The 13,117-nt window shown below is 35.9% G+C and overlaps 2 protein-coding genes across 2 annotated transcripts; one reads left to right on the top strand and one right to left on the bottom strand.

Moving 5' to 3' along the window:
* Positions 1–2,869: 2,869 nt before the first annotated feature.
* On the top strand, positions 2,870–8,397 carry dffb (DNA fragmentation factor, beta polypeptide (caspase-activated DNase)). The gene is made up of 7 exons (XM_073819047.1): positions 2,870–3,013; positions 3,488–3,614; positions 3,734–3,919; positions 4,467–4,546; positions 4,700–4,873; positions 5,002–5,102; positions 7,070–8,397. The coding sequence occupies exons 1-7, from the start codon at positions 2,894–2,896 to the stop codon at positions 7,278–7,280; spliced, it is 999 nt and encodes a 332-aa protein (XP_073675148.1). The 5' UTR covers positions 2,870–2,893; the 3' UTR covers positions 7,281–8,397.
* Positions 7,953–12,343, bottom strand: c15h1orf174 (chromosome 15 C1orf174 homolog). The gene is made up of 4 exons (XM_073819048.1): positions 12,269–12,343; positions 11,437–11,514; positions 10,869–11,258; positions 7,953–9,070 (listed from the first exon to the last, which is right to left on the bottom strand). Exons 1-4 carry the CDS (start codon positions 12,281–12,283, stop codon positions 8,969–8,971), a joined length of 585 nt encoding a protein of 194 aa, XP_073675149.1. The 5' UTR covers positions 12,284–12,343; the 3' UTR covers positions 7,953–8,968.
* Positions 12,344–13,117: the final 774 nt, after the last annotated feature.

Below are 13,117 nucleotides of genomic sequence, written 5' to 3'. Positions count from 1 at the left end.
CACAAAGAACTAAAGTCCGTATTTCCAAATTGTTAATAAAAATATTTTTACACATGAAATGGTAGTAAACCAGTTTTTTTAAACATTATAAAGGCACTTTTCAAAGATTTTTGAAGATTTATTAAAATCAATGTTTGGACAGAGGTGTTAGCCCTGCTGAAAAAACAGCATATGCTGGTTAGGTATGTTTTGGTGCTGGGATGCTGGTTTTAGCTCGATATGCTGGTCCTTTGCTGGTTTATGCTGGTCATGTTACTGGTCAAGGACCAGCATAAACCAGCTAAAACCAGCATCCCAGCACCAAAACATACCTAACCAGCATATGCTGTTTTTTCAGTTTTTTTTTTTTTTTACATTTTCATTAAAAATTTAGCAAAGTAACGAAGGTGCCCCAGTGGTGCTGGTTCCGTTCCTCATCTGGCTGGGCCTGATAAGTGATGATGAAGTGACAAGTGAATAGGTTGGCAGGTTGTGGGTCGCTAGGCTGTGCAGGCCAGGAAGTCTGGACAAGGGGACAGCAACAAGAGATGGTAGGGCAGTCGTTGGGTTGGGACTTCAGGTGCGATGAGGGCCAGTGGGACATCAAAAACAAGGATGGCTGATGACTGGAAAAGGTTTACCTCACAAGTGAGGTTAAGAGGGGAAGAAATAGAGTGGGTTAGCATTACTATAACTTCAGTAATTCAGCTGTGTAAATTCAGTTAAATCATGTTTATAATGTGTGTATTATATTGAAAAGAAAGCGTAATTCTGCCTCGCCCCAAATTACTGGGTAGCTTGTAGCCTAGCTAGCCGTAATACACAACTAAACTGCACGATAAGGTCAGTTTTTTGAGGAGAAAAGCTGCAATTTCAACATGTTCAAGCATCCAGAATTATAACCACGTTAATAACGTTTGTAAGAAAACAAACAGTTTGTAAATCTGTCAAGATTTCAGCAAGTTAAAAGTAATGTTATTAACAATTGTGCAGATCACTCACCTTAACTTTACCTCAGGATACCTAACAGTTAGCTAGCCGTGATAACGTTACACAACTAAACTGCATGATTAAGTCGTTTTTTGTTTTGTTTTTTGAGGAGAAAAGCTGCGATTTCAACATCTTCAAGCATCCAGAATTATAACCACGTTAATAATGTTTGTAAGAAAACAAACAGTTTGTAAATCCATCAAGATTGCAGTGAGATAAGAGTATTAACGTTTGTGCAGGTCACTTATCTTACCTCCGTTTACCTCAGGGTCGACTGATTACGCCAGAAAGCCAGCCTGTGGTAAGATGGCCGACCTGTGCGGACGCTCTAGACCTCGACATAACACATCTAGTCATTCTATATATATCTATGGTTGCCATAGCGTCTGTCAGCCGTTGCCAGGGTGAATTAAAGAGCGTTTTGGCGCTTTCCTGCAGGAGAAAAATGCAGGGCTGCCTTATATACCGCCATCGTGTGGCTCGGTGGTGAATCCAAACTCTGACTCGCACTGCTTTATCAGTTTTAAAGGAGAAATTCACTTCCTAAATGAAAATGTCCGGATAGTTTACTCACCCCCATGTCTTCCCAGATGTTCATGTCTTTTTTCACTCGAAAAGAAATTAAGGTTTTTGTGAAAAACATTACAGGATTTTTCTCCATGTAGACCAGGTTTCCCAAATCTTACCCTGGAGGTCCAATGCGCTGCAGAGTTTAGCTCCAACCCTGATCACACTCACCTACCTGTTATTCTCTAATGATCCTGAAGACCTTGATTAGCATGCTCAGGTGTGTTTGATTAGGGTAAGAGCTAAACTCTGCAGGAAAATGGATCTCGAGGTCCAGATTTGATGATCCCTACGACTAAAGTGGTGGCCAATGGGGAAGAAAGTTCAAATTACAGTTTCAATGCAGCTTCAAAGGGCTCCACACAATCCCTGCCGAGGAATAAGTGTCTTATTTAGCAAAACAAATTGTCATTTCCTAATAAAAGTACAAATTTATATACGTTTTAATCACAAATGTAATCTCACACACGTAGGCTAATGTAGGTGGAAGTACCAACCCAGAGTTTACAAAGTGAACGTGCAAAGAAAGTCAAACACCCTTTACAAAAAAAGGTAAAACAACAATGCTGGACGATTTTGTAGCTGGTGGCGAAAATGAGATGCAGTTTTTCACCATACCCTACCTTTTTTAACCAAAGCACACAGACGAAGAACTTAACCATGTGTGACTTTTTCAACATGATTACGCAATGCGTGAAGACCGCATTTGTGGTTGAAAAAGTATATAAATTTATTTTTTTTGTAGAAAATGACCAATTATATTTTACTATATGACCCTTATTTCTCAGCTGGGATTTTTTAGAGCCCTTTGAAGCTGCATTGAAACTGCAATTTGGACCTTCAACCCATTGGCCACCATTGCAATTAACTATATGAAAAAAAAAAATATTGGGGGTGAGTAAATTAACAAGAAATTTTCATCCTGGAAGTGAACTTCTCTTTTAACCAAGGTGAATTCTGAAGCCATAGTTATTTAAAATGATAATAATATTAATAATAATGATATAGTTGATAAAACTTTCAAAGTAATCTTTCAAAGTAATGTTTACCACCTTACTTATTTTACTCATAAACTGAAAGGCTGTTTAATAGGCTTCTGAGGTAATCTATGGCTGCTAATTCTCTGGGTTTCGGAATACAAAATGAACCGCTCTTTCACATTAACATTTTTTAGCGTTAAATATTTAAAATGTATATTACTATTTTGCTTTTTATCTTTTATTTTATTCTCTGTTTGATGTTGTTTAAACATGTCCGTGTTATTTTCATGTTCATCCACGAGGTGGCAACGCGCGTCTTGTCGTTGTTTGCTGACATTCGGCGAAAGAGAAACTGTAACATTTGCGGAAAAGAAAATATGCACAAAATAACAAAACCAAAGCTGGTTAAAATCAGAAGTGCCAACCAGGCCAAAAAATACGGAATTGCAGCTTCTAACCTGAAGGACCTGGTTAAAAAAGGATGTCATTTATTAAAGGTATAAATAACTGATACAGTGTAATTACAGTACAAAGTGTTTGGATGCAGATGCTATTATTAGCAGTGTTGGGCTTGTTACTCAAAGAACGTAATTTATTACTAATTACTAGTTACTCCTTTAAAAAGTAATATTGTTACTTTACTTATTACTTTCTGGCAACAGTAATTAGTTAGACTACTAGTTGCATTACTGTTTCTTCATGCCTCACAGAGAAGTTGTAACTGTTTATCTTCCACGTAAAATTCTTAGAATGTTACTAACAACATATTTCTTCATATTTGCGGGGTTGAGGCATTAAAGTAACTAAGCTGTTTTATGGATGGTAACTGTAATATTATTACTGAAATCTTATTAGTAATTAGTTTCACTACTAGTTACTGCAAAAAGTAATATTATTACAGTAACTAAATTACAAGTAGTTACTACCCAACACTGGCTACCAGATATCCATAACTCATATTTCATACACAGGTATCCAGCTCCAGGGTACAGGTCTGCTTATACGAGGATGGGACGGTAGTTACCGAAGAGTATTTGCAGAATCTTCCTGATAACACAGAACTTGTTCTCCTGCCTGAGGGACAGAGCTGGAATGGACGTGAGTGAATTTCATTGACTGACAGTTATCCTGAAACTGGAAAACACAGCTTGAATATTATAACCGATAACATTGTGACCAATTAGAAATCATTTGTTTTGGCTTTTCATTCTGTACAGTTGTTCATGAAATAAATCAAGTCCTGGGTTTGGACAGAGACACAGACCTTCTGATGAGCGCAGCAAAAGATCTTCTGTCAGGTGAACATTCTCCCAAACGACGCCGAATACTGGGAGACCTTTTGCGGAACCTGAGGGATAATTCAGAGGTGGAAAGCAGAGATCATGACAAGGACTGGTTTGAAGGTAAATGAGGGGAGAGAACATATTGTACAGGCTTTTACTGTATGTACTTTAAAGGGGTATTTCACTCCAAAATGAAAATTCTGTCATTAATGACTCACCCTCATGTCGTTTCAAACCTGTAAGACCTTCATTCATCTTCAGAACACAACTTAAAATATTCTTAATGAATTTTGAGAGCTCTCTGACCCTCCATAGACAGCAAGGGTACTACCACAGTTAAGGCACAGAAACGTAGTAAGGACATTGTTAAAATAATCCATTTGACATCAGTGGTTTAACTGTAATTTTATGAAGCTATGAGAATACTTTTTTGCTCAACGAAAACAAAAAGAACGACTTTATACAACGATTTCTTCTCTGTCACATGGACTATTTTAACAATGTCCTTATTAAATTTCTGTGCCTTGACCGTGGTAGTAATTTATTTATTTAAAAAAAATGAATATAAATAATATGACTGTATAAAGTACCTGTCATATACTAAAATGTATTGCTTCTGTGTGTGTTTTTCCAATTTTCTCATGTTGTTCTCATGTCTTTATGTCAGGTATTGATTCCCGGTTTAAAACCAAGTGTGCTTACATGAAGTATAACTGTGAGAGCAGAATCCGTGGATATTTGAAAGAGGTTTGACAAGCAGCACTCAGTTGTGCTTTCGATATTAGTTTTTGAAATATTGAAGAAATTATTTATATTTATTTAGCAATTTTATATTTATATCTATTTAGCAAAGGAGACCTGTCATTATTCTGAAAGAAATATATTGTTCACTTTCTGCAGGCTGATGGATATACGCAGAATATTCCAAATGCCAAGACAAAAAGTGAATATAAAAAGGTGGTGGAGAAGCTGTCAGAGAAACTGAAGGCTGCTCGATATAATGGCACCTATTTTGACAGATCGGAGAAGGACATCCACAGGCTCTGCACTGAAGAGGGCTGGTTCACCTGCCAGGTGCTGTCATTTAGTCATTTCAGTATAGAATCCTTTTTCTTTGAAGGAAGATAATGAAACATAAAATCTAAAACATCTCATTAACTGCTTTATCAGAGTGGTACAATAGTTTTTATTTGCACTAACAGGGTGCCTTTGATGAGAAGAACTGCACATTTCTTCACTCAATAAACCCGTACGGGAACCGCGAGAGCAGAATCCTATTCAGCACCTGGAATCTGGACCACCTGTGAGTAGTAAATCTCAAATATAAATGTTTATTAAAAAGGTACACAAAATCTTGATGTACATTTTAAAGGCTTACTTCACTTTCAGAATAAAGTTTTCCAGATAATTTACTCACCATCATGTCAACCAAGATGTTCATGTCTTCCTTTCTTCAGTCGAAAAGAAATTAAGGTTTCTGAGGAAAACATTCCAGGTTTTTTTTTCTCCATATAGTGGACTTCAGTGGGAGCCAACAAGTTGAAGGTCCAAATTGCAGTTTCACTGCAGCTTCAAAGGTCTCTACACGATCCCAGCAGAGAAATAAGGATCTTATCTAGTGAAACAAATAATAAAAAAAATGTTTGTAATTTAACTACAAATGCTCATCTTGCACTAGCTCTGCATCCATGACTTTATGCATTATGTAATCATGTTGGAAAGGACAAGCGTAATGTAGGTGAAAGTGCCGACTAGGGGTGCAACGGTTCTCTGTTTTTTCCTCCCACGGTTCGGTGCGCACCAGGACCGCGGTTCAACTTAAAACTGACAACGCATCTGTAATATGTTTTAAATAAGTTAACAAAATGTAAAACAAACAGGGTTCGGCTAATGCATGTTTCTGTTGATGGATGCGCATTCTGGCTTCCCAATACGTTACAACAACAGCGATTAAATAAAAAACGTGGACAAACCATTCTTGTTCAGTCCGAGTGCCGTATGCTGGAATATGAGCTGTCATTTATTCCGTCGTCTCCTGGGTGCTGATAGCGCTCGTGTGCAGGTGAGACCTGAACAGCACACATTGCTATCTGGATTTAAACTAAACTCATTTAAGCTTTGTTCAACATTTAAGAGCCATTAAACGCAAACTGGCGCGCGCAGTGAGAAGTGAGAAGATCTGTGTGTGCGCTCATCCGACGCGCGCAAATATGAAGCTCTTTTATTGTGTTTGAATGGACAAATTTCCCATCTTGGCAAGTATCCTAGCAGACATAGCCGGCTAAACCTTAAGTATTAGCGCATTGGAACAGTGCATTCTCTTAAATTGACAGCAATTTCTTAACATATACCAAATAGCAACAACAAGGAAATCACTCACTGCTCTTGATTAAATAGCTTTTGTAACTTTAATAAACTTCAATTTATAATGCAATGCTTTTTTACATTTGATTCAGTTTCTGTACCTAAAAACTAATGTTAGACCTACCTAAAAAAAAAAAAAAAACTAAAAATCAGTTTATTTTATTTGTATTTTACTCTATTGAATATATTTGTGATGTTGTAGTTAGGTTATTCTTATTTCTTTACTTTTAATTATTTTCCCTCAACATAGCACATACTGAACCGTACCGAAACCGTGATACAAACCGAACCGTAAGTTGAACCGTGTGCTGACTGAGTGTCAACAAAGCAAACATGCAAAGAACTTTCACATAAAGAAAAACAATGTCAAACAATTTTGAAGTTGAATGAGAAAATAAGATTGCTTTTTTCCCCCTACCTTACCTTTTTGAACCGGAGTACACAGATGGAGAACTTACTGCATGTGACCTTTCCAACATGATTATGTGATGCGTGAAGTCGAGCATTTACGGTTTAAAAGTATGAAATACTTTTTTTAATTTTTTTATTACACCCTTATTACTCAAATGGGAACGTGTAGAGCCTTTTGAGGCTGCATTGAAACTGCAGTTTGGACCTTCTACCTGCTGATCCCCCTTTGAAGTCCACTATATGGAGAAAAATCCTGGAATGTTTTCCTCAAAAACTTTAATTTCTTTTCGACTCAAGAAAGAAAGACATGAACATCTTGGATGACATGGGGGTGAGCAAATTAGGAGAAAAAAAAGTTTATTTTGGAAGTGAACTAATTCTTTAATATCAAAATATCAGTATTTAGCACCTATAATAAAGATAACGTTATGTAAAATTAAGTTTTGGGATAAGGAATAACAATCTGAAATGAAAAACCTGGTGTTTTTTTTTTAGGATAGAAAAGAAGAGGACCATCATGCCCACACTCGCTGAGGCGCTGAAGAGCAATAAGAGCGGTGATATAAACGTGGATTATTTCTACAAACTGTTGTTCACAAGGGAGAATCTCAAGCTGGTTCACATCGTCTGCCATAAGAAAGGGGCCCATGAGCGCAGCTGTGACTCCCGAAAAATCTACAAACGGGTCAAGAGTACTGTGAAATGAAAGCACATCCGTAATCTTCTTATGAAATATGCAGCGTAGCGTGAAAGTTTCAGCTTTCGCAATCACAAGCACTGATGCAAGTACTGAAATTCTCAGGGCCATTTTATCTTATTATGCTGTTATACTGTGCTTCAGGTCCAGGCATTTTTAATTGTAACTTTTAGTTTCAGTTGTACACCATTTTTTATACCAAAACAACATTTCTGTTTAAATTATGTGACTTTTTCAGGATTTTATAACTTTGACTGATTTTATATTTTTATATTACAATTTTTACTACTTTAAGAACTAAATGTCTTGAAAAGTCTTTATTTGAATCATGAAGCATTTGTGGAAACAGGGTATCTTGTACAGTTATTGTTTTGTAGTTCTTTCATTAGCATACAAAAGCCTTATTTATTATACAAAATTTACTGAAGTCTTAAGTAACAGGGGTATATTTGTAGCAATAGCCAAAAATACATAGATTTTTCTTTTATGCCAAAAATCTTTAGGATATTGAGTAAAGAAAGTGTTCCATGAAGACATTTTGTAAATTTCCTACCATAAATATCTCAAAACTTAATTTTTGATTAATATTATGCATTGCTAAGAACTTAATTTGGACAACTTTCTCAATATTTAGATTTTTGAAAAATAAACAGACACATGAATATACATAAAACACAAAAGTTGTTTTTCAAAGCTGTTAATGAGGTTTATTTTCTCTGGACGGAGTATTGTAGCTTCCACATGATAATACACAGAAGATCTGACATTAAATAAGTCCACAAAAATTACATGTCATGTACATACAAAGCATTTGGTAGCAAAAAATTAGCACTTGGTTTATCACTTCAATAGAAAAATATAAACTTCAAAAATCGCACTTTCTACAATTTTTACCTCATATAATTTGTACACGGTAGAAAAGGAACTACATTTTACAAATGTTACATCTTTGAGCCACTCGTGAAGTTAGTGCAAATCTGTCAAATAAGACTATACAAATATCATCATATACAGACGAATTAAATTTCTGGAGAAGCCACATGCATAATACAGTTTGAAATTGTTGGTTTAAAATTACAACTTTTCATATCTTACAATAAAACCCTCTTAATTTGAGACACTAACCCAATAAAATAATCTTTACATCATAAACATATCAAAGATCAGAAGATGTCAAAATTGCTACAATTACAAATGCTTTAATTTTCAATTAAACAGCACCAAATCTAAAATATTAAGTGTTTTTTTCTCAACAGAGAATGTTTAGAAGTGCCAAATTCATAATGTCCAAGCGAACTGCTTTCAAATTCTAAACAGCAAATTTGAGGCACTTGATTGATAAAACTGTATTTCATTTCAGAACACATTAGTAAGGACTAGTGGTAGAAAACAATGTTATAGAAATTACATAGCTTTCTTTCAGCACAAACCCCAATCACATAATCGTTTTACCTTGAAAACCTTACTGTACATTCCTTTAGTGTGGCACATTTAATTTATAATTAGGGATGCACTAACATTTTGCCATGGTTGATGTACCTCATTAAAACTGCATGAGTAAAAAGATATCATCACAATGCATCTCAGTTTAGCTCAAACATTAAAAAGGCTTTTGGAATAAAATAACTTTAAAACAATCAAGTCCTTTTTACCAGCATAAAACTCCTTCTCTGTAAATGGCTTCTCTGTAAAGAGTCTCATAGCTGCTCGTCTTCACTGTCCTCTTTGGCATAGTAATGCATGCTCCTGTATGCTCTTCGACTCATTCTCTTGCTTCCTGGGGTTCTGCGTGGGTATTCCTGCAACAAATCAGGTCAAAATGTTTTAAAACAAAGCCATATTCAGATATCAAAACGGCATTAAATGACAGTAGGCTATTGAGTGTATGCAGCATGAAATCAAACACCTGCTGCGTTTTGACACCCTACTGAGCATCAACAGACTTTAATGCAATAATCCTACATGGTCTTGTATTAACCTCAATATTTTAGGATTACTGTGTGGAAACAAAGCCATCTGGCTGAATGTTATTTATCTGAAAAGCTTAACTTAGACCAGAGAAATGTTACTGGGGCAAAGGGCAATAGAAGTTCACATCCTGCATTGGCTGTCAACAGTTCATGTATTTTACTTGTTGAATATGCCAATAAAAGAAACATGACTTTTCTAAAAAGAGATTTTTCCCATTCTTATAGTAACAACAATGGGAAACTCTTGTTTAAAAAAATATATATAAATAATAGTATTAATCACATTTTACTATTGGTCAGTTGTAGAAGAGACGGACGTGATAAAACAAAATAAACTAATATTTCTTATTTTTACTTTTAATTCATGTAACCATTTTTCTACGATTTCTAAAATTTTATACCTGCTGTTTAAAAGTTTAGGATCGGTAAGATTTTTTACGTTCTTAACGACATCTCGTCCGCTCATCAATGCTGCATTTATTTAATCAGAAATACCGAAAACAATAATGTGAAATATCATTACAATTTAAAATAGCGTATTTTAATATCCTTTACATTTTAATTTATTTCGGTGATGCAAAGCTGAATTTTTAGCATCAATACTCCAGTCTTCAGTACCACACAATCCTTCAGAAATCACACTAATATGCTTATTTATTATCAACGTTGGAAATGCGATTCTTTTTGTTGTTGATATTTTCAGGATTCTTTGTTCTTTTCTAACAATACAAGTCTTTCCTATCATTCCTTATCAATTTAACACATCCTGAATTAACAAAATTATTATTTTCTATCAAAAAAGGAAAGAAAAAACCTGCTGTTTATATTTGTAGCAACAGCCAAAAATGCATTGTACCGGACAAAAAATTATTTTTAATTTTATGCCAAATAATTTTTTGGCATAAAAAATAATTTAAGATATTAAGTAAAGATCATGTCCACAAAGACATTTTGTAAATTTCCTACTGTAAATATATCAATTTAATTTTTGAATAGTAATATGCACTGCAAAGAACTTCATTTGGACTACTTTAAAGGCGATTTTCTAAATAGTTTTAATTTTTTGGACCCTCAGATTCCAGATTTTTAAATAGTTGTATCTCGGCCAAATATATTCCATCAATGGAAAGCTTATTTATTCAGCTTTCGGCTGATGTATGAATCTCAATTTCCAAAACTTTACGCTCATGATCCAGGGTCACATATTATTATTAAAGGCTATCATAATTTTTTTTCTCCGCTTATATTCAAAACTGGACAACGAGTTTCTTAATTGACATGTATTAATTGTTTGTAATTCATTAGACATTTTAATTAAAAAAAAAAAAACTTTTTTTTTTAAATGTGTATCGTTTTGACGCACATGCTTCCTTTTCTAGAGCATCTGCGCAGACGTCAAACTGGTCACGTGACTGTTTTCACCAGATATGTAAAAATGTTCACATGAAATTATGACCATTTGTACTTTAAATTATATTTGCAAAACACATTTGTTATTTTTAGCAAGGTAGTAACTGCTGGTGACAAACGTTAGCTCTGAATAAAATTTAAAAACAGCGCTATTTTGCCGCATTCCTGCACTGATACCCAAACATAAGTGTTCTGAATCGTTTTAACTTAGCGTTACCTGAACAGCATCCATGTTCCCAAAGAACTGCTCCACAGGGAAAATGTGATTGCTGTCCTCGTCAAAGAAAATGCTCGGATCCTCTCGTGTGTGGGGACTGTGAATGACAGTCTGGTCCATCTTCGTCTCTGCAGAGCCGCTTGTCAACGCAGTACGCTTAGCGGCAGAGTTCTCCTTACCGCGCCGTTCACCCGGAGTCTTTTTCCCCGGCTGAATTTTGACGTTTTCATTCATGGTCGAGCTGGAGTTCTCCTCTACTTCACCGTGAAACGGTCTCTTTGGAAGACGTTTGGCCTCCCCGTCGTCGCCAGCCATCTGCTGCGTTGCGCTCGCGATATCAGAAGCCGATCTCTGCAGCAAACCGCGGAGAACCCTCCTCCGCACAGCCTTCTGCGGATAAGAGTCGAGTAACAAATGTAGATATGTAATAAATAAATAATGAAAATATCAGCGCGGTTTTAGACTTGGATGACACATCGTGAGAAACCTTGTTACATTATAGCGCTTTACTGTTGCCGACAGACGGAAACTGCGGGGAGGAGATGGTTGGGTAGACACTGACACTGACCTTGACTGAACTTTTCACACCAGGCGCGTTTAAAGAGACAGTGCCGCGCACTCGCAGTCTATGGCTCCCAACGACAATCTGAAACAAGAGAGCATTATCCATATTAGGGACATTGTATGATCCATAATACACACGTTTACATATCACAAATTATTTTTTATACTACTGAGTGGCGTGGCAAAACGAATCTTTTTTGTTCGTTTCCACTCAACGACATTTTTTTTGTTTAATGAGGTCTCTTTTCTGCTTTTCAGCCTTAAAAGGCCGACTACAACACTTAATTTTCAATAAACAAGTCATCATTCATGAACTGAACTGAATCATTTAGTTCGTGAACAAACTAAATGTAGCTACTGTGACAAAAAATGTGAAGGAGTCTAGTTCGCAACCAGGAGAAAAGGTGTGCGGAATGAACATGTAAAACAATAAAAGATGAGCATACACAATTAAAAACAAGTAGCCTAAATGAAACTCGAAAATGAATCGGGAAAAATAAATCCGTAAACGGATCTTTCTAAAAACTGTTTCAAAAGATTCGACTCACTAAGTGATTCAAAATCCCCACCACCACTACTGGCAAAGGTTCACTAACTAGAACAATCCGTGAAAACAACTTTACTATAATACTAAAATAAAAGGAAACGTGCTCTAAGAGAGACTCGGTTTACACGCCAAACCATTTTAACTAATGTTGTTTTAGTATCGCGATCAACTAAATTTCACACAAAGTTTGAATTGTAAACGGTCCAATAAAGTATGCAAACTCGAAAGTGATCGTGCAGGTTCATATCACATAACTCAAAAGTAAAAATTTAGAATCAAGTTGTCTTACCTGCTTCGCCCTCATTGGAAGTTTCGGCGTCGAAAACCGAGCGTGGAGTCCTGCGAGTGTTTATCTCCGGTGACCGCTAAAGTCCCGCCCATATCTGATAATCTACACTTCACAGAATCACGAGGATGGAGTTGAAACTTCACCAGGATGTTCTGAGGAGGTGGTGGTCGCTGATACTCTTCAATTAGACCTAGTCCGTTTGTATAAGTTATCACCAGCGGTATAAGCGATTCAATTTCATGGAATGGCAAATTATTCATCGTAGAACTATGTCGAATGAGTCACACTGTATAAGACTCCTGTGACGTGAATATGATGTTTTACTAGATCCAGCCTCTAATGATGATATCCGTGAAAAAAAAATCTTGAAAAAAGATATTTGACACCGAGCAGTCTTAGTCACCGACTATGGGCTACTCAAAAACAAAATAAAAGACTTCTTTTGTCATTCTGAACGTTGTTTAGTTTGTCAGCAGTAGGCATCATTGTCAAGCAGCGTGTAACTGATCTTAAGGAAAATCCATTGGCAAATGAGAACAGAGGCTGTATGCATAAAGCCACTGTTAAGTGTCAAAAATCTTAGAATGAATTCATTTTAATCTTATTCCTAAATTTAAGAATAAGAGTGCTTCATAAAGGCTAAGTGTTAAAACTAGGTCTCAGCTCCTAAATTATTTAAGAGAGCTGAAGAGGTCTCCTAACCTAGTTGTAACAAGATGGCAGCAAAGACGAGGAGACACAGTTTACAATGAACATATGACATATTGGAGTTATATGATGATACGGAATCGATAAAACGATACAAACTTGATCATCAATATCTTTTTTTTTGTAACTGACCAAGTAAGA

This window comes from Garra rufa, chromosome 15 (genome assembly GCF_049309525.1).
Source record: "Garra rufa chromosome 15, GarRuf1.0, whole genome shotgun sequence".
In the NCBI taxonomy this organism is placed as follows: Eukaryota; Metazoa; Chordata; class Actinopteri; order Cypriniformes; family Cyprinidae; genus Garra; species Garra rufa.
This window is presented reverse-complemented; position numbering and strand designations above follow the sequence as displayed.